Source organism: Papaver somniferum, chromosome 2 (genome assembly GCF_003573695.1).
Source record: "Papaver somniferum cultivar HN1 chromosome 2, ASM357369v1, whole genome shotgun sequence".
Classification (NCBI taxonomy): domain Eukaryota; kingdom Viridiplantae; phylum Streptophyta; class Magnoliopsida; order Ranunculales; family Papaveraceae; genus Papaver; species Papaver somniferum.
Window position 1 is genome coordinate 95958166 of NC_039359.1, and position 24496 is coordinate 95982661.

Here is a 24496-nt window from a genome sequence, read left to right on the forward strand (position 1 = left end):
AAACGATGAAGGGTAATAGAGTCTTTCAGTACGTTTTAAATATTTTTAAATAATTATGGGTGCGACTGTATCAGAAATTAATTGTGGGCCTAGCGGTAAGATTTTTTTTTTTTGGGCCTGCGCCTAAGTTCCCCAATTTCGAAATATGTTGCCCATGTCCACCCAATGTTCGGGTGGGCATGAATTGGGTGGGTTAACCCAACCCAAGTCCCACCCCTAACCCCAAGTCCAGAAGTTTCGATAAGTATATTCTTAAACCCTCATAAAAACCCTAACAAAATAATAATCACAAAAACAAGCGGTCTTTCTCTGTACCTTTGCATCCCAGAACTTAATTTTTATCATCTTAAAAAAATGCATAAGCTATCGAGACTTTCTTCTTCCTCTATTCTTCGTAATGGTGGCTCACGGTATCGCGGTGTTGCTTCCTCAATTTCAGCATCCACTTCTCAATATGATTCGGTAAAACCCTAAACACTGCTATCTTTACTGATTCATCATTGAAAATTCTCCAAGTAGAACTTTTCTGTTGATCCCTTTTGTTTATTTTTCTCAATATGTAATTACCCAGATTTTTTTTTTGTGTGTTCTTTTAAATTGGAATTGGATTTGAGTAATAATAGATGTTTTTATGAACTCTCTAGTTTGATTTTGATATTTTGCTTCGTTGGTTCAGACTGGAGTCAGTGATTCGAACAAATCAACAAGCAGATGGTATTCATCAATAACCACAGGGAGAAGCAATTCTTCTCACTCAACACCGAAGTTTAATTTAAGAAATGGTTTTTATTTGAGTAACCGTTATGAATCAACCTCGGCGGCAGCATCAGATGCTACAGATTCACCACCTGCTGAAAAGTTTGAGTACCAAGCAGAAGTAAGACACTTGAACTGTTTTTTTTTCTTCTAATAAATCTTGTTCTGGTTCAGGGGCTTATGGAATTTGGTATGTTTTGTGTTGACAGGTTAGTCGTTTGATGGATCTCATTGTTCACAGCTTGTATAGTAACAAAGAAGTGTTTCTCCGAGAGCTCATCAGGTAATCATCCAACAATTTGTTCTGTGAATATGAATTTAATGTGCATAACCTCAGATGAAGTTAAATTTTGTTCCTTGTTCCTAAAAGGTTCTTAAATTTTGTGCCTTTTGTCATTTCAATTCCCTAGCAAGGATATATTTTTGATGATTGGTGATAGTTACGTTACAGCTATTAGGAGCCTGGATTACTTCAATTAAAAAGTTTGATTTGTTTTTTTTGAGTTAGGCAATTTGCTAACTAGTAATTGTCAAATAAATACTTACAGCAATGCTAGTGATGCGCTGGACAAGCTGCGGTTTTTGAGTGTTACAGATCCTGGGCTTATGAAAGAATCAAGTGAGCTGGATATCCGAGTTCAGACAGACAAGGATAATGGGATCATTACTATCACGTAAGCTCTTTGAATGCAAACTATTAATATATTTCTCTTAGTTGGGCCCTTCTATAATTAGTTGGTGGTTGTAACAAATGCAGTGACTCTGGAATTGGTATGACTCGGGAAGAAATTGTTGATTGTCTTGGAACTATTGCTCAGAGTGGAACTGCTAAGTTTTTAAAGGCTTTAAAGGTACTGCTTCCTTGCAGTGACAGCCCTTTTAAGGCTTATCCTTATTTCATTTGCTTATGCTAGTTCTGTTCATCTTCAGGATAGCAAGGATTCTGGATCTGACAACAATTTAATAGGTCAATTTGGTGTTGGATTTTATTCAGCTTTTCTTGTGGCTGATAGGGTATGGACTCTGGCATTTCTTAAGTCTGGTTTACCTTATAGTCCTTATATATTTTTACATTTTTCTTGTTAATCATATGTTCAACCCCCCGTCCATTCCTATATTCAAATAACTTACTGATCTGACTCCTTTACATAGGTTGTTGTCTCAACTAAGAGCCCAAAATCTGAAAAGCAATATGTATGGGAGGGAGAGGCTAATGCGAGCTCGTATACAATCCGGGAGGAGACAGACCCGGAGAAGCTTATTCCAAGAGGAACTCGTTTAACATTATATCTCAAGGTTTGTTATGAAAGCTTTGTTTTCCATAACTTCTTCCACTCCTGGAAGATTGCTATAGTGATATTTATTGTTTGTTTCTTTTACTGTTTCCTGTGATCAGCGTGATGACAAAGGTTTTGCGCATCCGGAAAGGGTCCAGAAACTTGTGAAGAACTACTCTCAGTTTGTATCGTTCCCTATATATACCTGGCAAGAAAAGGGATATACCAAAGAGGTTTGATTTCCTGCATGTATTCTGTTCGCATTTATTTATGTTGTTTTATCATGAAAAATTGGGGTTTCTTTATCCTAATTCTGCCTTTTTTGATCCCAGGTTGAGGTTGATGAGGATCCAGCTGAAGTAAAAAAGGAAGGAGATGATAACCAAATTGAGGTGGCCTCTTAGGTCCTATTCCACTCTAACATATTTTCTTTCCTAGGATGTCTTTTAACTTTTTATATGTTTCTGTTATGACCAGAAGAAGAAGAAGACCAAAACTGTGGTTGAAAGATACTGGGACTGGGAGCTTACAAATGAAACTAAACCTTTATGGGTATGCCGCTGTATTAAAAAGTAGTTGGGACATTCATTAATTTCAGGAATTCATTTACCTATTTGTGTATTATGTGTAGCTTCGCAATCCTAAGGAAGTGACTACGGAAGAGTATAATGATTTCTACAAGCAAACTTTCAATGAGTACTTGGAGCCATTGGCATCTTCTCATTTTACAACAGAGGTAATATTTCTCGTGCATCACTACTGCAATTTTCTAGGATATCCCTGGTGAAATATGATTTCAAGGCCATAAAGCTTATGAAGTATTCTTTGGCAGGGTGAGGTTGAATTCAGGTCTGTACTTTATGTGCCAGCCATTAGTCCAACGGGAAAAGATGACATAACAAACCCAAAGACGAAGAACATTAGGCTTTATGTTAAGCGAGTGTTCATTTCGGACGACTTTGACGGAGAGCTGGTAAGAAAGTCCGGATCATATTTTTTTGCTTGTCATACATTTTCTTCATCTTCTCCCTACTTTTGTATTTTTTTCCGCCTATATTTTTGAAAGTAACATGCCGTTCACAGTCACAAGTACTAATATTTTGACTGCTTGGTTTGCTTCTGCTCTGTTAACTAGTTCCCTAGATATCTTAGCTTCGTGAAAGGTGTTGTAGATTCAAACGATCTTCCACTAAATGTCTCACGTGAGATTCTTCAAGAGAGCCGTATTGTAAGTACATTTTAATTTTTCTTGTATCAACTTTGTCTATTCTCTTCATTTTTTCTCTGGTGTTTCTTCTGAAATATCCAAGTCATTATGCAGCCATATTGATTTTTATCATTCACATCTTGTTAGGTGCGTATTATGAGGAAACGGTTGGTGCGCAAGGCCTTTGATATGATCTTGGGTATCGCTATGAGTGAGAACCCCGAGGTACTGCATTGATCTATCACATACACACACAGACGTGTGTACATTTAACTCGCTTAGACCTGACTGCATGTGTTTGACTTTTTATCTTTATCATGCTGCAGGATTATGAAAAGTTCTGGGATAACTTTGGAAAGAATATAAAATTGGGTTGTATCGAGGATCGTGAAAACCAAAAGCGTCTTGCTCCCCTTCTTCGATTTTTCTCCTCTCAGGCTGATGAAGTGATGATCAGCTTGGATGAATATGTTGAGAATATGATGCCCGAGCAGAAGGATATCTACTATATTGCATCAGATAGTTTGACTAGTGCTCAGAATGCACCATTTTTAGAGAAGCTCAAGGAGAAGGAATATGAAGTATGATTACTTTTATAGCTCAATGAGAAAGTTTGCTGTTTTCCTCCACTGTTCATCATGGGCTTCCTTGTTGTGTTTGTTGCAGGTGCTATTTCTAGTTGATCCCATCGATGAGGTCGCTATCCAAAACCTAAAGTCCTACAAGGAGAAAAACTTTGTGGACATTAGCAAGGAAGATTTGGATATGGGTATGTTTACAATAACGTTTGCTTCAATATTATTGATCTAAGTTAGGGGTCTGTGGAAATTCTTTTCACAGTCCTTTCTTTGCGTGTCAGAATGTAATGGTTGTTATGATTGATGAACTCCTAATTCTGTTTTTGGCAGGTGATAAGGATGAGGAGAAGGAGAAACAGATCAAGCAGGAGTTTGGTGTAACTTGTGATTGGATGAAGAAGCGTCTGGGTGATAAAGTTGCGAGTGTTCAAATCTCCAATCGTCTGAGCAGCTCACCTTGTGTTCTTGTGTCTGGAAAGTTTGGCTGGTCAGCTAATATGGAGAGGTTAGTTCTTCCCTGCCGTGTTGTGAGATTAACAATACTCGCTATATTAATAGAATGTCTGCTCTCATGTTTGCACTTGTAGTATGTAACTGAACCAAGGAGGCAGTAGAATAGCTAATTTTGTTTTGGAACGCCGTATTGTTTTTGGCTGCAGTGCAGACTGCAGAATTAGGTCTTAATATATATGTCTTGCCTCGTTTAATATATTCAAGCAGGGTGCAGATGGATTTATGTTACTGATTTGTGTATTTGGAATTTGTTCAGGCTGATGAAGGCTCAGTCACTTGGAGACACATCTTCCTTGGACTATATGAGAGGGAGGAGAGTATTGGAGATTAATGCAGAGCATGCAATCATCAAAAACTTGAGTGTAAGAAATAGGGGCTAAAATGTCCTCTTCTCATTTCCTATCTATGTTGGACTAGGATAACTTTATTAAGTGGTTTGGAATATGGTGGCACAGGTTGCATGCAAGAGTAGCCCTGATGATCAAGAGGCACTGCGGGCAATTGATCTTTTGTATAATACAGCTTTAATCTCTAGCGGCTTCACTGTGAGTGCTGTTTTTTCTTCTTCTAGCTATTAGCGTACCTGGTCTTGTCGTGCATTCATCTCATGTCATCATCTCTTTATAATGCAGCCTGAAAATCCTGCGGAGCTTGGCGGGAAGATATACGAGATGATGGGTATGGCTCTCTCAGGAAAATGGTCCCCAGCTATGGAAGCAGAGGTAATGGAGCAGAGTAAGATGATCAATGGTTCGGAGGCTGCTATTGAAGCAGAGGTGGTACCAGTTGAAGCTGGCACGGGTCAGAAATGATGGGACTTGGATGCACTTCCTGGTAAGTCCCATTTTGTGAAGTAGAGCGGCATAGCAGGATACTGGAGATATATAAATAGTAGAGATAATTAGTAAGTTCATTCTAAATGTTCAGTGGGAGCACAATAAAAAAAGTGTAGTGGGACTTGGGACTATCTCGCAATTCTCTTTTCTGTTGGGCACCAGAAATCTATTAGGAAATGTGAATGAACTGTAATACCACTTTGTTTCTCGGTACTCTTATCCATCCTCATTTTATTTTGTCGCGAGGTTGTTTTTGTTGAGAATTGCTTCTGTTGGATATTTGTGCATATTGGCTTCATTTGCTCAACCTAAACTTAGGCTACTTAGTCTGGTATACCAATCTTAATAAACACCGTATAAATCACACAAAAATGCTTTCGGTTCTGGTCTGTGTTGGGAGAACAAAATTTAGTCCATGGCATATATTTATCAAGTAGGACTGGCCTTGAAGTTTGGAGTTACGGTTTTTGTGCCTGATCAAGTCACCTATGCGTGTTTCTTTTTCTGCATAGGATATGGGCATTGGTTAAGCATACACCAAAGGCAACAAAGTCTATTCATAATTGAAAAATTATCTGTTTGGACGGATAATATGAACTACATTTATTTCGGTGAGAATTTGAAACTTGGAAACTCAGAATAGGTATCTTAACCCTGGTACCAATCTAAGAGTATCATGTAGATCAAGCTCTAGTAGGAGTTTAATCTTGGTCGTCATCATCATCATCAACTCTGTTGGGAGGACTACCTGGTCCTGTAGTTTTGGTAGTATTTTCTTGAGGCACTGGCAGCTTCCTTATTGGCTTCTTAATGCTTCTTATGTCGGATAGAATCCTATTCAGTCCGTGACACTTGATCGTACCAGCTGAGCACAAATCTGGAGCTACAATTCGTGCCTGATTGACGAACACATGTGCACTTCTATCTGTAATAATTCTGAGCATGTTTCTCGGTAAATTTGTTGGAATCATGGTTCCCGCAGGCATGTGTGCAAAATCTTCATAGTTCATACATCTTGGGATCGAATGGTTGAGCATGAAATCTGTTAGTCCGTCCGGAGATATAGAAAGTACTGAAAGTTCTTCATCATCTGGCATGAGGAACGTCACGTCAGGGCCTTGTAAAGCAGTATAATTTGGGGAGTTGAGTAACATTTCTAAAAGCATGACGAATCCGTAGTAGTATTTTGATCTCATGTCGCGGATGGCTGACTGTAGCTCTGCTTGGTCGATACTATCTGGTTTGCTTTTTGATGAAGGGACTGTGACTGTGAGTAGCAGTAAAAGAAGCATGTAAGAATAGATACTCATCTCCGTTTGAAGATAGTTTTCTGTTGATGATGGGAGATTTTGGTGGTTCGGATTGTGAGGATGAGGAGATCTGATTGTTTGGGCAGGGAAGTTGGGGTGGATTTTAAGAGCCTATTAAGATGTCTTAATGTTGGTTTGGTAGCGTTGTTTGGTGAGACATGTAAAGATGGTATGAATCAAAAAAGACATGTAAAGATGGTGCTCGATTTGTTTTGTAATCTTGTTTATTCATTGTCTTTGTTAAATTTTTTGAGGAAATATCTACTCAAAAAAACATGAATAGATGGTGCTCGGTTTGTTCCGTAATGTCAAAATATTTTGAGGATCAAACAACATGAATACATGCCGCTGGATTTGTGTTGGAATCTTGATAAATGTAACTAACCTTGTTCATTCATCGTCTTTGTTGAACATTTTTAAGGAAATATCAGCAAACCCCCAAGCCCCGATACTAGGAGTTTCGAACTCAGATAACTAGGATCATCATTAGGCAACTTTACCACTATATTACAATAACATCTGCTATGTTTATCCCACTGTTTTAAAAAATGTCTCCATTTTGAGGACATTTTAATAAAATTATAATTTTCATAATTAACTAGGTAAAATTCATTATCGAGTGTTAACATGGGTACCAATTTGCACGGGAATATTCTAATCCAAAGGTAATGAATGTTTTATCTTATATGTGTTTTGATATCCAAGGAAATAGTACCCTTGTTAGCAGTATTTGTAATTTCCATTTTAGTTAATTTAAAAGTTAATTTTACATGGTAATTTAGTTCAAGTAGGTCTTGCCTTGACAATAAATTAGATTTCTTATAATACATTTGGGCACCAGAAATAAAATTGTTCCCGCTCCTCTAAAAACAGAAGTAAGAAATAACCATATATTTGCTTTACAACAAGTTGATTTTTTTGCTTTTAGAAGTCGTTTTGAAGTTTTCCATAACTTCTTGGTTTTTGACTTCTACAAGCAAAATATTACTCCTTGATATGTATCCAAATAGGCTATTAGAGTTTGAGGGACTTACATAGAGGACTCAATTAACCAGGTTCGTCCTCTTATCTACTAAATACATTATGTAATAAAATAAACTAAGATCATTTTTGTTTACTAACGGCATGATGTATGATAAAATAACTAGCGTCGTTGTTGTTAGACGGACAAGAAGTATGAATATGGCATGAACTTTTTATCACGAGAAGCCTTTGTAGATGGAGTTAAGAGTGTCCTTTTCTTAACGCCCTACCGTATTGCTACAACATTCCACATTGCATTGAAATTTGTCTATGTGTCTTTTTTTTGACGGCTCTGTAAGGTAACAATCGCTTCCCTTTCTAAAACCTTTTACTCCCTCCATCCTAAAATATTAGTCCGCTTTGACTAAGTCTAGATATTAATACGACTAGAGGAGTGTACAAAATTACCCCTATTTTTTTTTGAAGCATGCATATATTATAAAAACCAACTAAATTGTTATTACACGAAAGGTCACTCCTCTAGAGTCGCTTAAATGCTACCTCTATTAAATGCTATGTTATTACCAAAATTAAAAAGAATATATAGCACTACAACATAGCGCTAGTAGAGCAGTGAAAACCGTAACAACAAACGCGAATGTATTAAAACTAGATCCAGTGAAAGGAAAAGTTAACATAAACCCTAAGAAGATAACGATGGGAGTTTCAGCTATTGAGGTTTCCAACCCACCGTACAAACCCAGACCAATCTCGCATAAACATACACCATAGATACTGGCAAGCCAGATACAACAAAAAAGAAGGAAAAAGACATTCGATGATTATTTTTCTTTCTGAAGTATAACGTTAAGCAAATGAATAAAAGCATTACGTTGTCTTTTTCCATTTTTTTCTTTTTTTCTGCAAATGAGACAAAAGAACTAATGGGTGGGGAAAGATACAACAAAAAACAAAACATCATGTTGTCACGTGCGCGTCTGCGTGACAGGAAAAATGAACCCGCATCTAACTGTCGTTGGATTTGTATCATCATCTGTAGGTATTGATTTAAATATATTTTATTATATCTTTCGAATTTTATTCGCTAAGCAACCTTGCAGTATCATTTTTCCTCTTCGTTGGAACCGCTGCAATTGTTCTCATCCATGTTTACCAAGTTTTTTTTTTGTTTCATTCATGGTTGATGACTTCATTGTTGTACATATTGATTATCAGTATGACATAATCTATTACTATAAAATCTTAGGATAAAACGGGAGATAATTTTTGATGGGATTCTTTTTGGGCATAATGGTCGATCAAAAATTTATTGTTCTTAAAATACAACTAGCTGATGATGATTACAATTGAATTGAGCAATAAATATATTCTTAAAATCTCAAGGATCTCATCACATTCTTGTCCTTGATGCCATTAGTTCATCTTAGACAAATTAAACACTGATTTTCTTTGATAGCATTAGCATCCTCGATTCTCCCCAACTGTTGATAGTTTTGAAATTCAATATCATAAGTTTTCCAGTTGAAATCAATAGTAAAATAAAGGTGTCTAAAATTCAGAAATCTTGTTTACTGCTCTTTGTATGATTTTTCATCACAACAAAAATACAGGAAAAAGTTTATTTTGGTTTTGTATGAAATGGCAAACACTCCAGAGATTAAAATATGAAATAAGATATCTTTATATTTAGATCTAAAGCTGATGATACGGATCCAACGACTGTTAGAGACGAGTTCATTTTTCAAGAAAAAAAAAAGCTATACTTAAAGCTTCAAAAAAGTCCCTAATGAACCCTACATCCAACGTTACATATAAAATAAAAATTTAAAAACATAACATAATTATATATTAATCCAACAACGACCTTACATACATTCATCCCATATACATCAGGATCGCTGTTTTTCCTTCCCAAAAAAGTACTAACTAATACTAAACAACATGATTTAAATAATTACTAAAAAACACGATTTAAATAATTATTAAGGATTTAATTAATCTAAAACAACATAAAACGACATTGATTAACAGCCATCATCAAATTCGTCACCACTTCTACAGACAGATTTTTCACTAAAAACTATTCCTCCACAACAAAATCCAAACACAGATTATTCGGAGGATCAACAACAACTGTTTCAAGTCTAATTATAATATCTTCTAAATCGCTTGTTAATGGAATAATTGAGGACTCAAATGTCTGAATGCACTAAAACATAGTGGCTAGTAGAGTAGTGAAAACCGTAATAATAAAGTCGAATGTATTAAAACTAGATCCAGTGAAAGAAAAAGTTAACATAAACCCTAAGAAGATAACGATGAAAGTTTCAGCTATTGAGGTTTCCAACCCACCGTATAAACCCAGACCAATTTCGCATCATAGATACTGGCAACCATATTCAACAAAACTGAAGAAGAAAAACATTTAATATTTATTTTTATTTCTGAAGCATAACGTTAGACAAATGAATGAAGGCATCGCGTTTTTTTTTTTTTTTGATTTTTTTTTTTCAAATGAGATAAAAGAACTGAGGGGTGGGGAGAGATGCAACAAAAAGCAAAAAGTCTTTTTGTCACGCGCGCGTTCGCTTGACAGGAAAAATGAACCCGCATCTAACAGCCGTTGGATTTGTATCATCATTTGTAGATCTTGATTCAAAGATATTTTATTATATCTTTCGAATTTTATTCTCTAAGCACCCTTGCGGTTTCATTTTCCCTGTTCGTTGGAATCGCTGCAATTATTGTCATCCATGTTTACCAAGAAAAAAATTGTTTCATTCATGGTTGATCACTTCACTGTTGTACATATTGATGATCAGTGTGACAGAATCGATTACTATAAGATCTTATGATATAAGGATAGATAAATTTTGGTGGGGTTCTATTTGATTACAATTGACTTGAGCAATGAATATATTTTTAAAATCTCAAGGGTCTCCCTACATCTTGTCCTTAATGCCATTAGTTCATCTGAGACATATTAAACACTAATTTTCTTTAATATTATTAGCATCCTCGATGCTTTCCTACTGTTGATAGTTTTGAAATTCAATCTCATAAGTTTTTCAGTTGAAATCAATAGTAAAACAATGGTGTCTAAGATTCAAAAATCTTGTTTACTGCTCTTTGGACGATTTTTCATCACAACACAAATACATGGAAAAACTTATTTATGTTTCATAAGAAATTGAAAACACCTTAGAGAATAAAATTTGAAAGATATTAATAATATATCTTTATATCAAGATCTAAAACGGATCCAACGACTGTTAGAGGCGAGTTCATTTTTCAAGAAAAAATAGAAAAAAGAAAAAATCCTAGATTTAAGGCTTCAAAAAAAGTCCCTATGAACCCTACATCCAACGGTTCATATAAATAGAGATTTAAAAACATGACATAATTATATATTAATCAAACAACGACCTTACATACATTCATCCCAAATACATCAGGATCGTTGTTTTTCCTTATTACAAAGGTACCAACTACTACTAAACAATAAGATTTAAATAATACTCCTCCCGTCCATCTTTACTTGCTTAAATTGATTTTTACACACAGATTAAGAAAAGTAGAGAGAGGAGAATTTCTTCAAAAATTACCCCCAACTAGCATTCAAGGTGCATCTAGTTTTTTGATCTAGTTTTTAAGAATCCAAAACAAAACAAAAAATTGTGTCAAATAGAAGAGAGAGGAGTATTTAAGATATCCATGGAAAATAAAATTACTTGATTCCAACTTAGGGGTAAATTAGGCTAAAATAGGAAAAAATATGAAACTTAGCAAGCAAACTTGGACTAAAAAAATGCCCAATTTAAGCAAGTTAAGATGGACGGAGGGAGTATTAAACAACATGATTTAAATAAATAATAAACATGAATTCAATTAACTTAAAACAATATAAACAACATTAATTAACAACCATCATCAACTTCGTCACCACTTCCACAGACAGATTCTTCCACTAAAATTCATTCCTCCACAACAACATCCAAATGCAGATTATTCCTAGGATTAACAACAATCGTTTGAAGTCTAACTACCCCCTCTTCTAAATCGCTTGTTGATGAAAGAATTGAGGACTCAAAATTCTGAATTCAATACAACATAACGGCTAGTAGAACAGTGAAAACCATAACAACAAAGGCGAATGTATTAAAACTAGATCCAGTGAAGGGAAAAGTTAACATAAACCCTAAGAAGATAACGATGGAAGTTTCAACTATTGAGGTTTCCAACCCACCATATAAACCCAGAACAAGCTCGCATAAACATATACCATAGATAATGGCAAGCCAGATAACCAAAGTAAGAGTAAAGTTGCTAAACCTTGATAGATGTGGAGCAGCCGTTGGAGATATTGTTGTTCCTGCTGAACAGGGAATAACACTTAGACGCCGCTTCACCAAATATGAGATTATGTGGTAAACCCCAACTACAATGAATATCCTTATGATCACCCTGATAACCAAACTTTTCCAAGATACAGCTTCTCTTCTTGTTATAACTCTTCCAAAACGCAACCGTAAAATCACTCTAACCATACTAATCTCGCATAAACATATACCATAGATACTGACAAACCATATACAAAAAAAACGAAGGGAAAGAAAAAAAGGAAAAACACATTGGATAATTATTTTTCTTTCTGCAACATAATGTTAGACAAATGAATGAAGGCATCACGTTTTTTTTTTTTTTCAAATGAGACAAAAGAACTAAGGGGTGGGGAGAGATGCAACAAAAAGCAAAAAGTCATATTGTCACGCGCACGTTCGCTTTACAGGAAATATGAACCTGCATCTAACATCCGTTGGATATCTATCATTATATGTAGCGATTCAAAGATATTTTGTTATATCTTTTGAATTTTATTAGCTAAGCACCCATGCAGTTTCATTTTACCTCTTCGTTGGAACCGTAACAATTGTTCCCATTCATGGTTACCAAGAAAAAAATTGTGTTGCATTCATAATTAATTACTTCATTGTTGTACATATTAATGATTAGTATGACAAAATCGATTATTATAAGATTTGATGATATAAGGCTAAATAATTTTTGTTGGGGTTCTGTTTGGGCATAACGATCGATCAAAAACTTACTGTTTTAAAATCCTACATTATTAAAATCCTTATGAGCAAACAACAACATGGATTTTAACCACTAAATATATTAAAACCAATAAGTTTTTGATCCTTTTGTTGTTTTTAATCTTGCTGATAATGAATTACAATTGACTTGAGCAATGAATATATTCTTAAAATCTCAAGGGTTTCCTTACATTCTTGTCCTTGATGCCATTAGTTCATTTGAGACAAATTAAACATTGATTTTCTTTGATGTCATTAGCATCCGCGATTCCTCCCTACTATTGATAGTTTTGAAATTCAATCCCATAAGTTCTCCATTTTAAATCAATAGTAAAATAATGGTGTCTAAGATTCAGAAATCTTGTTTGCTGCTATTTGCACGATTTCTCATCACAACACAAATGCAGGGAAAAGCTTATTTTGGTTTTGTATGAAATTGCAAACACCTCAGAGAATAAAATTTGAAAGATGTATAAGATATATTTATATCAAGATCTAGAGTTGATGATACGGGTCCAACGACTGTTAGAGGCTAGTTCATTTTTGAAGAAAAAAAACACACCTAGATCCAAGGCTTCGAAAAAAGTCCCTAATGAACCCTACATCTAACGGTTTCATATAAAATATTGATTTTAAAACATAACATATATTAATCAGCCCAAATATATCAGGATCGTTGTTTTTCCTTACTAGAAAAAGTACCAACTATTGCTAAACAACAAGATTTAAATAATTACTAAACATGGAATTAATTAACCTAAAAGAACATAAAACAACTTTTTTCTCTGCTCAATAATTAGAATTTTATTAAACCAAAGATATCAAAGAATACAAACTAGGTTGCATTGGAACTAAATTCAAAAAAGAAAACCAAGCTAAATAATGCCTTTCTCTAGGCTTACACTTTAACGAAATTTATAATATGCTTTCTCTGGATTTTCCAAACCATTAAGAAATGGAGGTTCACTGTTAAAAATGATTTTTTTTCCTCTAGCAACGTTAGACCCTTTTTTAGCCAGTCTATCTGCTGAAAAGTTTATTTCTCTGTAGCTGTGAATGCGGAACCAAGATGTAAGTCTGGCGCAAATTTTATCCCATCTTATTCTAGCATACCATGGAATTCTATGAGTTCGGAAAGCTTTAGCAGTATTTGCAATTTAGTTAATTGAAAAATTAATCTTACATGGTAATTTAGTTTAAGTAGATCCTGCCTTGACAAAAAATTAGATTTCTTATAACACATTTGGTTACCAGAAGTAGAATTGTTTCTGCTTATCTAGGACAGAAGTCAGAAACAACATATATTTGATTTACAATAAGTTAACTTTTTTGTTTTTAGAAGTCGTTTTGAAGTTTTATATAACTTCTTGTTTTTTAACTTCTATAAACAAAATATTACTTCTTGATATGTGTGCAAACAGACTACTAGAATTTGAGGGATTTATATAAAGGACTCAATTAGCCTATAAATTAATCGGGTTTGTCTTCTTAAATATGTTATGTATGATAATAAAATAAACTAGGATCATTTTTGTTTACTAACTGCATGATGTATGATAAAATAAACTAGCATCATTTTTGTAAGACAGACAGGAAGTATGAATATGGCATGAACTTTTTATCACGAGAAGCCTTGTATTTTTATTTTATTTTATAGAAAAACGAGTATAAATGACTCTTGACAAGATAAGTTACTCGACGGTTACAATAGTACTAGTGGTTTCATCAGTTTCATCCAAATCTGGCATATTAATGTTAGAGATTTCTTGCAAGCCAAGATGGAGAACGACGGAGTGAATCTGATTAAAAAGATACAAAATATTTGGTCCTTCCCAATTGAAGTTTTCAAAAATTATAAAACTAAAAGCTAAGATACGGAGTTTCACTTCCATGGTGTTGAGATTCCTGTTAATCATGGTCAACTTTCCCAGACCAAAAGTGACTTCTTCGAAATTCCCATCTCCCATTCGATACTGGTTTAGGTTGAATCTTTGTTGTACTTCATTTTGGTATATATCCTGAATTGCTTCCAGAGTAGTGGCATCTTCTGCCTTGAAATCGACGTCCGTTCTTTTCATTTATTTGGACCATTGAATGGCTAGTTCAACTCATTTTCCAGTTTCTTCCTGCTACAGTGATTGTGTCTTTGACATTCCTTGCACCCACATAAGTTCCTGTATAGTTCATAGCAACAAGGGAAAAGTTAGTGTACGAGGTAATTTCAACATTAGGCTCCATATAATGATAACTCATGTAGCTAATGTTGATAGTAACACCAAATTTCTGATTGTGGCCATTAATTCTTCTATCACTCCTCTGCTGATCATCTTTCTGGTAATATAAGTCATTCAGAATATGTGTTGGATTATGCATGACCCTGTTGAAGGAGCATAGATGTTGAGTAATCTTGTTGGCAGTGATGCTATCCAAATGTATGATCTTGTTGAAGACAAAATCACGTCTAGCCTTCCAAATAAACCAACAGATAGTGGTATATATTGGAACCCAGTCCTTTTGCTGATTTTGGGGATGAAACCAGCTGTTTAGCTAATGCGAAGTCAGTAAAATTATTGAATATATTATGATGATGGCCAAACAAATTCCCCCAGACTTCTGTATCATAAGGGCAAGTTATGAGAGTATGAGTGATATCTTTATTGGCATTATTGCATAAGGTGCATGTGGAGTCTATGTAGTTGAGGATGCTAGCTGATATGGCATTTTTTGGTAGTATTCCCTGAGCACATTTCCATACAAACATCTGGATTGAAGGAGAAGCATCAAGCTTCCATATCTGGCTCCAAGCAGGACTATAACTATCATTCTAGTATTTTTCATGAATTTTCCTATCATAAAGGGATTTAACAGTGAACTTTCCATTATCAGTTAGTCCCCAAACGATTTCGTAGATAGAGCTAAGAGCATCCTTTGTAGATAGAGCTAAGAGTGTCCTTTTCTTAACGACATACCATATTGCTACAACATTCCACCTTGCATTGCAATTTGCATGTGCGTCCTTTTTTGAGGGCTCTGTCAGGTCACAATCACTTCCTTTTTTTAATTATTTTTATTTTTTTAATGCCAACAAATGAAATTGGGGCTGTAGGTGGAAAATTGAGGGATGAATAAAGACAAAGAAAAGGTTATGGCAATATTTATATTAATGGCTAAAATGTCCTCGATTTAATTTGTGCTAACATAATTGATTAACTACATTAATTAAGATTAGTGATGAAATTACGTTAATGATTTGATTTATATTTCGAAAGTTAAAACACTTTTCTTTATTTAGAGGAGAACTAGAAGAAGGAGGATTGTTGACTTTGTTTATTTTAGAACCTTGGAAGAACATGAAGTACCATTTTCTCACAATAGTTAAAAATACCTTTAACTTAACCAACGTTATAATTTGTCGATTCTACAGATTTTGATTTTCTACACCAGTTACGATAGGAAAATCTTGAAATCCTAACCGTAGCACAAGTATACGGCTGGAAAAGTGAGAACTCCCGACCATAAGCAATAACTTACTGCTGGGATTTTAGGATTCCGAAAGGTAAATTTTGGGAAATATATTTTACAATTGGGAAATTTACATTTACGGTTCGAAAGTACCTAGCCATGAACTTGATCAAAATGGATTTTATTTTTTGCAATTGATAACTGCCTATGACTAGGAAAAATAACTTGCGATTGGGAAAATCTAAACTTTGACTTGGAATTGCAATCATACAAAACTACATTTCCTAAATTACGATTGGGGTTTTAGGATTTTTCGACCATAGATGGTAATTACGGTTGAGAACTTGTAATATTCCAGCCGTAATTAATTAATGATTTACGATTGAGAAAATAAGAACTCGCAGCCGTAAACAGTTCGGAAACCAAATTTTGAACCCAACTCAGACCAATCTCACATGTTTAACCAATTTAAAGCAAAAATAAATGTTAGGCTTTTTAATTATTATCTAATATAGGTTCTGGAGTATTAACCTCCATTTCATCTCCTTCATTCACCAATTCTTCACTTTCAAGTTTAACATCTTCATTTGATGATAATTTAGCTGAGAATCGACGATTAATCGTCGTTGAAAAGGGGCGCGCGGAGAAGAAGAAAAAAAAGAAGAATAAGAAGATATGGATTATAATGACATAGTATTTTTTGACCTTTGGTATTGATTAGGTCCCTATACATATTTTGTACATTTTAATCCATTGCCGCCCCATTTTCTTTGTAGCCCCAGTAATAAAGCAAAATGCTTTTGCTTTACAAAATCTTAATTTTTCTTCTGTTAGAAGTCATTTTTAAACTGTGTATTCAAACTAATTTCCGATATTATTTGCTTTCAGAAATCGAAAATAACTTCTGGAATGACATCCACCGGGCTATAATAAATAAGTATATAATAGTCTGATTTTCTGACGTCAATTTTTTTTTACAGTATTATTTTTCCACTTTTTGGCTTTTGTTTTTAGTGAGAATAGGGGAACACCTGATGAATAATTCTGTGTTGACGGAAGCTGAATCCCAAAAGTTATGCGAGAGACAGCCCCGGGCACCCACCACAGAGATTTATGGGGGTGTTGTTTACCCTCTGTGGGGCCCATTGGGACTCTCTCTCTGGAAATTTCTCCAGGATTCAGCTCCGGTACATTAATCATTTTCGTCTCATGATAGGCACAGTTGCATTCGTGTCACATATGCTAAACGAATGAGCTCCACCAACTCATATGCTAAACGAATGCAGCAACTGTTAATGGCGGAGATTAAAAATGTCACATGTATGCTTCAAAAAAAAAAAAAAAAAAAAAAAAAAAAAAAAAAAAAAACACAACAAAAAAATTCCGAAGATCTCGCTAAGTGGAGACCAGAAGTGGATTCTGTTAGAGATATTAGGGAGACGTGACCTAGTTAAGCACGGGTTTGTGAAGCTTTATATATATCTCCTACATTGCAGAATCCACTTTCGTTTACATTCCCGTCTCAACTGATTCCTTCCGATCTGCAGGGTAAGTGTTTTTCTTCAACCTTGATCCACGAAATATAGTCAGTTCGATTATCATAATTGATTTTGGAAGAATTTGGTTTTGATTGGTAGAATTCAGGCTGATCAGTTAGTTATACAACGCAAAACAACTTGAAATAGTTGATAAGAGGTTCGTTTGGATACCAACACCAGTAAAACAAACACTTCACTAATTCGAATTTGGTCATGCAGAATTAATTTCTCATCAACTTCAACCGTTATAATGGCTGTACCAAGTGCTATTCAACAAAAACAAGAGGATCGTCGAGGTGAATCTTGTTTGCATTGTCATGATCATCATCCTGATCAAGTGAATACGAAAAGGTTTCTTGTCGTGGTCTGTGCAGCTAGTATACCTGCGCTCATCTTCGGCTATTATTTAGGTGATTATTTTTCTGTATTTGTATTTGCTTAACTACTTTTGAGATGCTTGTATTATGTGTAGCTAGGAAGTGCCCCAAGAAATTACAGCTATGGTTGCTTCTTGGCCATATTTGTATTTTGCCATGTAATGTGTTGTTATTCTTTGGTGTGTGCAGCAATAATTTGTGCAACTGTTTATGCTCCAGAAGAGGTTAAAAGATCTCCCCGGACATACTTACGGGAACTATAAGTCAATACTTCTTTGTTATCAATCTTTATCTACTTTCCTCACATCTTAATGACTTCGCTACTATACTTACCTATGCAGTGTTACATTTTCTTTTTCCTATTTAGTAAAGATAAGAATAATAGAATAATAGTAAGGCGCCTTATGTTGTCGTGTATCTATGCAGGAGATCTACTGGCTCATTTTTATGGAATTGGGAGCTGTTCTTGGTGGTGTTGCCTCATTACTTGGTGCTTTTCAAATTTTACCGCCACTAGAGTTACTTTCGAGTTGTGATTTCCAATTCCTTGTGGCCCTTCTATTTTTGGGGATTTTCTTGGCACATTATTCTCCAGACGTTGTGCCTTGGCAAGGTTTAGGATGAGGGTTTCTGGGTGTTGCCGGAGCATTAATTCTAATATCTCAGACAGTTTACATCTCAGAAATTTCGCCCTCTACCATAAGAGGTGCCCTCGTTAGTGTTATTTTCTTACAGATTACAGGGGGGGGGGGGGGGGGGGGGGGGGGGGGGGGGGGGGGGGGGGGGTTGTATAAGCTCCTCCACCACGAAGGTACTTTTTAATTCTGAGTACACTTAGGAAACTTGATTCATTAACACCTCTCAGCTATAATGTTGAACTAATAAGAATTATTCCCTCCGTCCCCGTTATATAGGCGGAGAAGTAAAAAAATGTAGTCCCTATATATAGGCGGACATGTATTTCCAATGTGATTTCTTCCTTATATATCTTTAATAAAAAATATGATATTCACAAATTTAGTTAATGTCTTTGGTAATTCCCAAGACCAATTATATTTTTTTAAATATTTTAGTGGATAAACACTTTTAATAAATTAATATTTTCCATATTTCCTAAACAAATGTATTGGAATTGGTGAGGGTAAATCAGGTACAATTAGGAAAATTATGAATACTAAAATTTTTCTTATTCCAAGAGAATTTTACTTTTCCGACTATATATAGGGGACAGAGGGAGTATAACTAAACTTAATTTTTGCAGGAAATTCAGAAATGGCTTAATTCTTCCTATATTCCATTTTGTTGTTGTCATAGCAGCCGGTGTGCTTCCCGAATCTCCTAGGTGGCTTTATCGAAAATTGACTATCATAATTTAAGATGAAATATCCCAATTATTTTCCCCACTTAGCCGACAAGGACATCTACCAGTGTAGGATTATTTACGGGAACTGTTGCAGTCATCCTGCAACAGCTTACTCGATAAGTTATCCATCCTAGGATTGCTCCTAGCCCACGCACGCCTAAATTGAATGAGCTTAAAAGATCTCGGTGTGAATTTGGCAAACCACAGCCGCACCAAGGGCGTTACATGACATGTTCACTTGATATATTTATTTTAAAATTAGTTGATTTATAAGCAAAGTAATCTTCATATTTAATTGTTATCAATTGACTAGACCCTGAATTTAACAAGTCTCTCGTTTTCTTGATACATATCCTCAGGGTTACAAACAACAAGCGGAGGAATCATTAAAGATGATGAGGTCTTCTTGTGAAGTTTTTAAAGAAGTAACAGCCATGGAGTTATCATTAGCAGAAGAAGTTGAAGTAGCCAAAAAAGAACAAGAAAACAAAAAATGTCCGGATGTTATTTTGTCGTACATGGTTCTTGCTAGAAGCATCATCGTTGGTTTTGGTTCTCTTGTGGCTCAACAATTTGTGGGTATAAGCATGATCATGCTACGCCATATTTCACTTGACGACCAACCTGTGAGCACACAAACCTGCGAGGGGGTCCGAACGCTCACAATCAATTATTATCATCTAAAGAGATTGTGATGATGATATCCTGGTGTTGATTCATTGGCTCAAAACCTTCGGGTTTATCATGGCCTCATCTAACAACTCCATGCGAGGCGTTTGCACATGGGATATAAGTATTAAGGAAAACAAAACATATAAGTAAACATCCATGGAGCTAAATAAATGTAAAGTGCTGAAATGCAAATAAGACCAAGGTTTACGTGGTTCAGCACTAAGGCCTACATCCACGGGGTTTGTTGTTTTACTATGTTCTTCACGGTTACACGAATAGTCGAATGACTTTTGGGTTTACATGTTTCTCTCTTCTAAGTGATTAACTTACCCTTGCAATCTCTCTCTCTCTCTCTCCTTCTCTTCCTGATTTTTCCGATCCCCTTTCCTCTTGGTGGAGATGGGGTATTTATAAGGTTAGAATGTGGGACCCATCTCTGAAGACCGTTGGAACCTTATCTTCTTGTGTTCTTGCGTCTATCACGCGGAAGTCTGCGTTTGCCCCTTGATCCCGCAGAGGCATCCTCGCTCGTTCCACAGGTTGGTCGACACGTACACTTTTCAGAGTGTTTAATGCGGGTAGTTGAGGGGTCTGCTCGTGTCAGACAAGTGTCTTCTGCCCCTGTCAGTTCGTGTCAGCTAACTTTCTCTCCACCGTTGATCTTAGCTTCTCTTTTGGGGATGAGATAAAGTAACTCCTCGGGGTTTATTTGGTGTTTCGTGACGCATCATGTTTTGATGTTTTGGCCTGCATGCTTTCCACGTATCTTTTTATATACACGTGTCTGATAGTGAGATATATGTGTACACAATTTGCCCCTTTTCTTCGGGCTTGAATGACTAATGGGTGTCTTGAAGAAAAACTATCGTCGCATATTCTTCTCACTCCTAATAACTTCTCCTAGATACTTGGGCACGTCTTTTATTCGTGCATTAACTGCTTATGTAACGGGCACGTTTCTCATTCCTCCCTTAATTTCCTTCTTTCTTTCGGGTATTTTAAGGATAGAAAGAAAATTTAATTTCATTCTTCCTAAACGCTCTCTCAGTTTTCATTCTTTTTTCAGCCCTTAAATTCTCTGTCTGTCTTCATTGAACCTGTGACCTTAAATTCTCTGTCAGTCTTCATTGAACCTCTGATCTTAAATTCTCTGTCAGTCTTCATTGAACCTGTGATCTTAAATTCTCTCCACCTTAGCATTAATCACGCCCGCTTCCCCTGTTTGTTTCTTCTACTGCTGTTTTTGCCGGTAAGTTTTTGTTTTCTTTATTTCCACTGTTTCACGCTGTGTCGATTTGTAAATTCTCTGCTACTGTTGTTCCTTGTTTGTGATGAAGAACTTCTTCTGATGCTTGCATACTAGTTTGCCCCTGTTCTTCATCTTAAATTAAGGAAGCCACTATTTCGAGGGTATGAATTTTATGAAATTTTGAGCATGTATACTAATTTTAGGGTTTCTGCGTTATTGTGTGTGTATTGCTATGGATGTGGTTTTTTGATCTTTGGTAATGTTTTTGATTGTGTGTAACTTGTTCTTGATTTTAATCTTTTCGCAGCCATGTCTGACCGTCCGCGGCTTACTTATCAGACTCCTGATTCTGGGCTATCGAGATCTCCTCCGCGTAGAGAGTCTCAAGATGATGTTCGTCGGAGTCGAGTTTCTTCTGGAACGAATGCCTCGTCCTCTAGGGAAGAGATTCCTCCGACAATTCCGTCTGGTTCCCGAAGAGTTTTCGATCGCGCAGCGGCTCGTCCTCGTGATGATACCAGGAGTACGCAGGCTCCGCCTCGTGCTGTTGCTTTTAACATTCCTCCTCTACGTTCGTTAGTGCCCGAGCATCATCTGCGGTCTTCTCCAACTTTTAAAGGGAAGAATACGAAGGGTGGAGCTCCGAGGGCTGAATCTTCAAAGAATCCCCCTGTGAAGAGAAAAGCGTTCATTAGTTCATTCGGCCCCGCCGAGGAGGATGCGACTGCCCCCTTGATACGCAGTGTCTCGGTTAGTAGGAAAAAAGTAACCTTCAAGCATATTGATCTCGAAATATTCAAGGAAAAGCATGAGCTTCAAGCCTCCGGGGTTCGTTTCTATGCCCCTGAGGATGATATTACTTATGAGCTTATCTCAAAGTATGAGTTCGATGAATTTCATTTGTTGACGACGGTTGGAGCATTCGAAGCTGGTCTTATGCTGCCGTTGTACAAATCAGGGGATTCCTTCTACTATGACGTGCTCGCTAGTCGTGAAGGCTCTTCCACCAACACTCACAGCCGTTCCGTATCCCAACTATCGGGGAATTATCTCCGCGCCCTGAAGGAATGCTATCTGCGGAGTAAGGGGGAAACGTCGATGACTTGCTACGTCCCCAATCCCATGGAGAAGGAATGGTATACTCCTGTGAATTTCAATAACTCCTTCGGTGATTACGTCAATAGTAGGAATCGCAAGACGTGGAGTGTCAGCCTTCGGAATCTCCCTGCTCCTCGGGGCGAGATTCGTCTGTTAAATGAGGTCAGCGATGCCAAGCTGAAGTATGTTCCTGGCACGGAGGGGTCTAGTCGTCGGAAACTCTTCCCCGCGCGAGAGAGGATCAAGCGCGATCATGACTACGAGTGGTATGCCACCGTTATCGAGATAGTTGGTCCGTGGGCTTACGGTTGGATTCCTGGTCCCCGCGGTTGGCGGCCTACCGAGAATAGTATGCCACGCGAGTCTCCTCCTGCTCGCTATGGAGATTTCTGTCCCTGGCGTCTGAACTTTGCGGGTATGAATTTCCCTTATGCCATTGACGTCGTAGAGGGAGACGAGGAGGAAGGTTCGGGTGCTATACTTCCACCGAAGAATACCTCAACTGCTCAGGTACGCGGATTCTAGCTGCGCTTCTCTTTTAGAATTTCATCAGTCGGGAAAAATAATTCTTTTTGTGGTGTTGGTTTCAGGTGTTGAAGAAGAAAAATATTAGGCCGAAGCAGTCTTCTACTATTGTGATGGGCGAGGCTGAAGCCCAAGAAGAAGTTACTAGTCCAGTGAACGAAGAGTTTGCTGAGGATGAGATTACAGATGGGGAGGAACGTACTGGTACCTCCCCTATCAATGTCGAAGAAGAGGTCTTCGCTGGTCATGTTGGTGATGAAGGAAGGAACAAAGCCGTGGTGGCTGATGACGTTGTTATCGGGGATGTTTCCGTCCCTGCTGGTGATGCCGCGGATACCCTTCCCGCTTATCAAGAATTTTCTTTTGATCGGATGTACTCCACGGGGGAGTTCTTTGACGAAGCCCTCGATTTTCCCGAGGACTTCTCTTTACTTTCCCCCAATGATGATTGGGATGTTCTTGGTGGTGATGGTAATGGAGACGCTACTGTAGAAGATGGTGGTGCGGAGGAGCATGCTGCGCATGTAGGCGCGGAGGAGCATGCCAACATTTGTGCTGAGGAGGTCGTGTCAGAGAAGGGGAAATCGGTCATCGATGCGCCTGCTGATAATCTTCCACAGTCGCCGACGTCTGAGGGTGAGGACGCCATCATGGATTGGTTCAAGGAAAAGAATCTTCTATTTGTCTCTCATCCCGCCCCTGTTGTTGCTGGGGAAAAGGAATCAACCGCGTATACCCGTCGCATGATGGAGATATCTTCTAAGGCGCGGGTGTCTGAAGCCTGGGGAAAAAGGTTGAGTGTTCCCGAAGCTACCCTTGTGCCGGAGCCTCCTACTTCCGTTGCCGATATGATGGCCATCGCCGACGGGTATCAATATGGCTTTCCGCAGCAGCGTGTGTTGGTGGTAAATTTTCGTATATACTTTTTCGTGGCGATCAAATGCTTCGGTGAAATAACGTTTTGTCATCTTGATGTGTAGATGATGAGGAGTGAGCATTGTAACCACGTGCTGTATCAATTCTTCAAAGCGAAATCTCTGAAGCTCGAGGCTAAGCTTCGTCACAGGGAAAAGGAATTATCTGCGGCTGAGGTGGAAATAGAAGAACTGAAGAAAAGCCTTGAGGAGAAAGAAAAGCTGGGTGAAGCAGAGGCCGGTCTTCGTTCAGAGCTTGTTGCTGTGCGCGCTGAGTTAGAGCAAACTCGCAGCCAAGTTTCAACTTTCACAGGTTTGGTTCTTTTCCCTCGCAGTATGTCGTCATTCTTCCATTTCTTAGTTGTTCTGTCTGAGTCTCCCCACCCTATCTCCAGTGGGTGGTGTCCCCGAGCTGATATGGCTTCGAAACGAAAGAGCTCGGCAAAAAATCTCGTATTAGAGATCTGGTTGAGAAAATTAAGAATGAAGCCAAGAAATGGGATGCTCGGGATGAGGTATGGCGCGCGCGGCATATTCAGATGGTCTACATGCAAAATCTGTACAACCATGATCGTGCTTTATTTAATGGCACACTGCTGTGGACACGTGATAATCTGCGGGAAGTCCGTGAGCGTACTTCCTTGTTGGAATCTAGGATTCAGCTGCTAGAAGAAGAATTACAGACGGCTCGATCCATTCCTCTTTCAGGGGTCCAGGATAATATGCTATGTCTTGCCAGAG

General features: G+C 37.2%; 2 protein-coding genes across 3 annotated transcripts; one reads left to right on the top strand and one right to left on the bottom strand.

The window, feature by feature from the left end:
- The first annotated feature begins 282 nt into the window (after positions 1-282).
- On the top strand, positions 283-5412 carry LOC113348476 (heat shock protein 90-6, mitochondrial-like). 2 transcript variants are annotated; one of them, XM_026592258.1, is made up of 20 exons: positions 283-462; positions 677-877; positions 966-1039; positions 1305-1430; positions 1514-1607; positions 1687-1770; positions 1909-2052; positions 2153-2266; positions 2366-2425; positions 2511-2585; positions 2665-2769; positions 2866-3006; positions 3169-3261; positions 3388-3465; positions 3567-3821; positions 3907-4009; positions 4149-4323; positions 4588-4693; positions 4787-4876; positions 4964-5412. In XM_026592258.1, exons 1-20 carry the CDS (start codon positions 355-357, stop codon positions 5141-5143), a joined length of 2406 nt encoding a protein of 801 aa, XP_026448043.1. In that variant the 5' UTR covers positions 283-354; the 3' UTR covers positions 5144-5412. The 2 variants fall into 2 exon arrangements, with proteins under 2 accessions (XP_026448043.1, XP_026448044.1); XM_026592259.1 differs by having other exon boundaries at positions 2514-2585.
- A 456-nt stretch (positions 5413-5868) lies between these two features.
- LOC113351645 lies at positions 5869-6477 on the bottom strand. Its single transcript, XM_026595588.1, has one exon. The coding sequence runs from the start codon at positions 6475-6477 to the stop codon at positions 5869-5871; it is 609 nt and encodes a 202-aa protein (XP_026451373.1).
- Between the last annotated feature and the right edge of the window lie 18019 nt (positions 6478-24496).

Bases quoted from the DNA above. Each gene is read 5' to 3' on its own strand.
- LOC113348476 (XM_026592258.1), top strand. From the start codon at position 355: ATGCATAAGCTATCGAGACTTTCTTCTTCCTCTATTCTTCGTAATGGT. The intron at 3,262-3,387 runs GTAAGTACATTT...ACATCTTGTTAG, and splicing joins TTCTTCAAGAGAGCCGTATT to GTGCGTATTATGAGGAAACG. The intron at 4,694-4,786 runs GTAAGAAATAGG...ATGGTGGCACAG, and splicing joins CAATCATCAAAAACTTGAGT to GTTGCATGCAAGAGTAGCCC.
- LOC113351645 (XM_026595588.1), bottom strand. From the start codon at position 6,477: ATGAGTATCTATTCTTACATGCTTCTTTTACTGCTACTCACAGTCACA.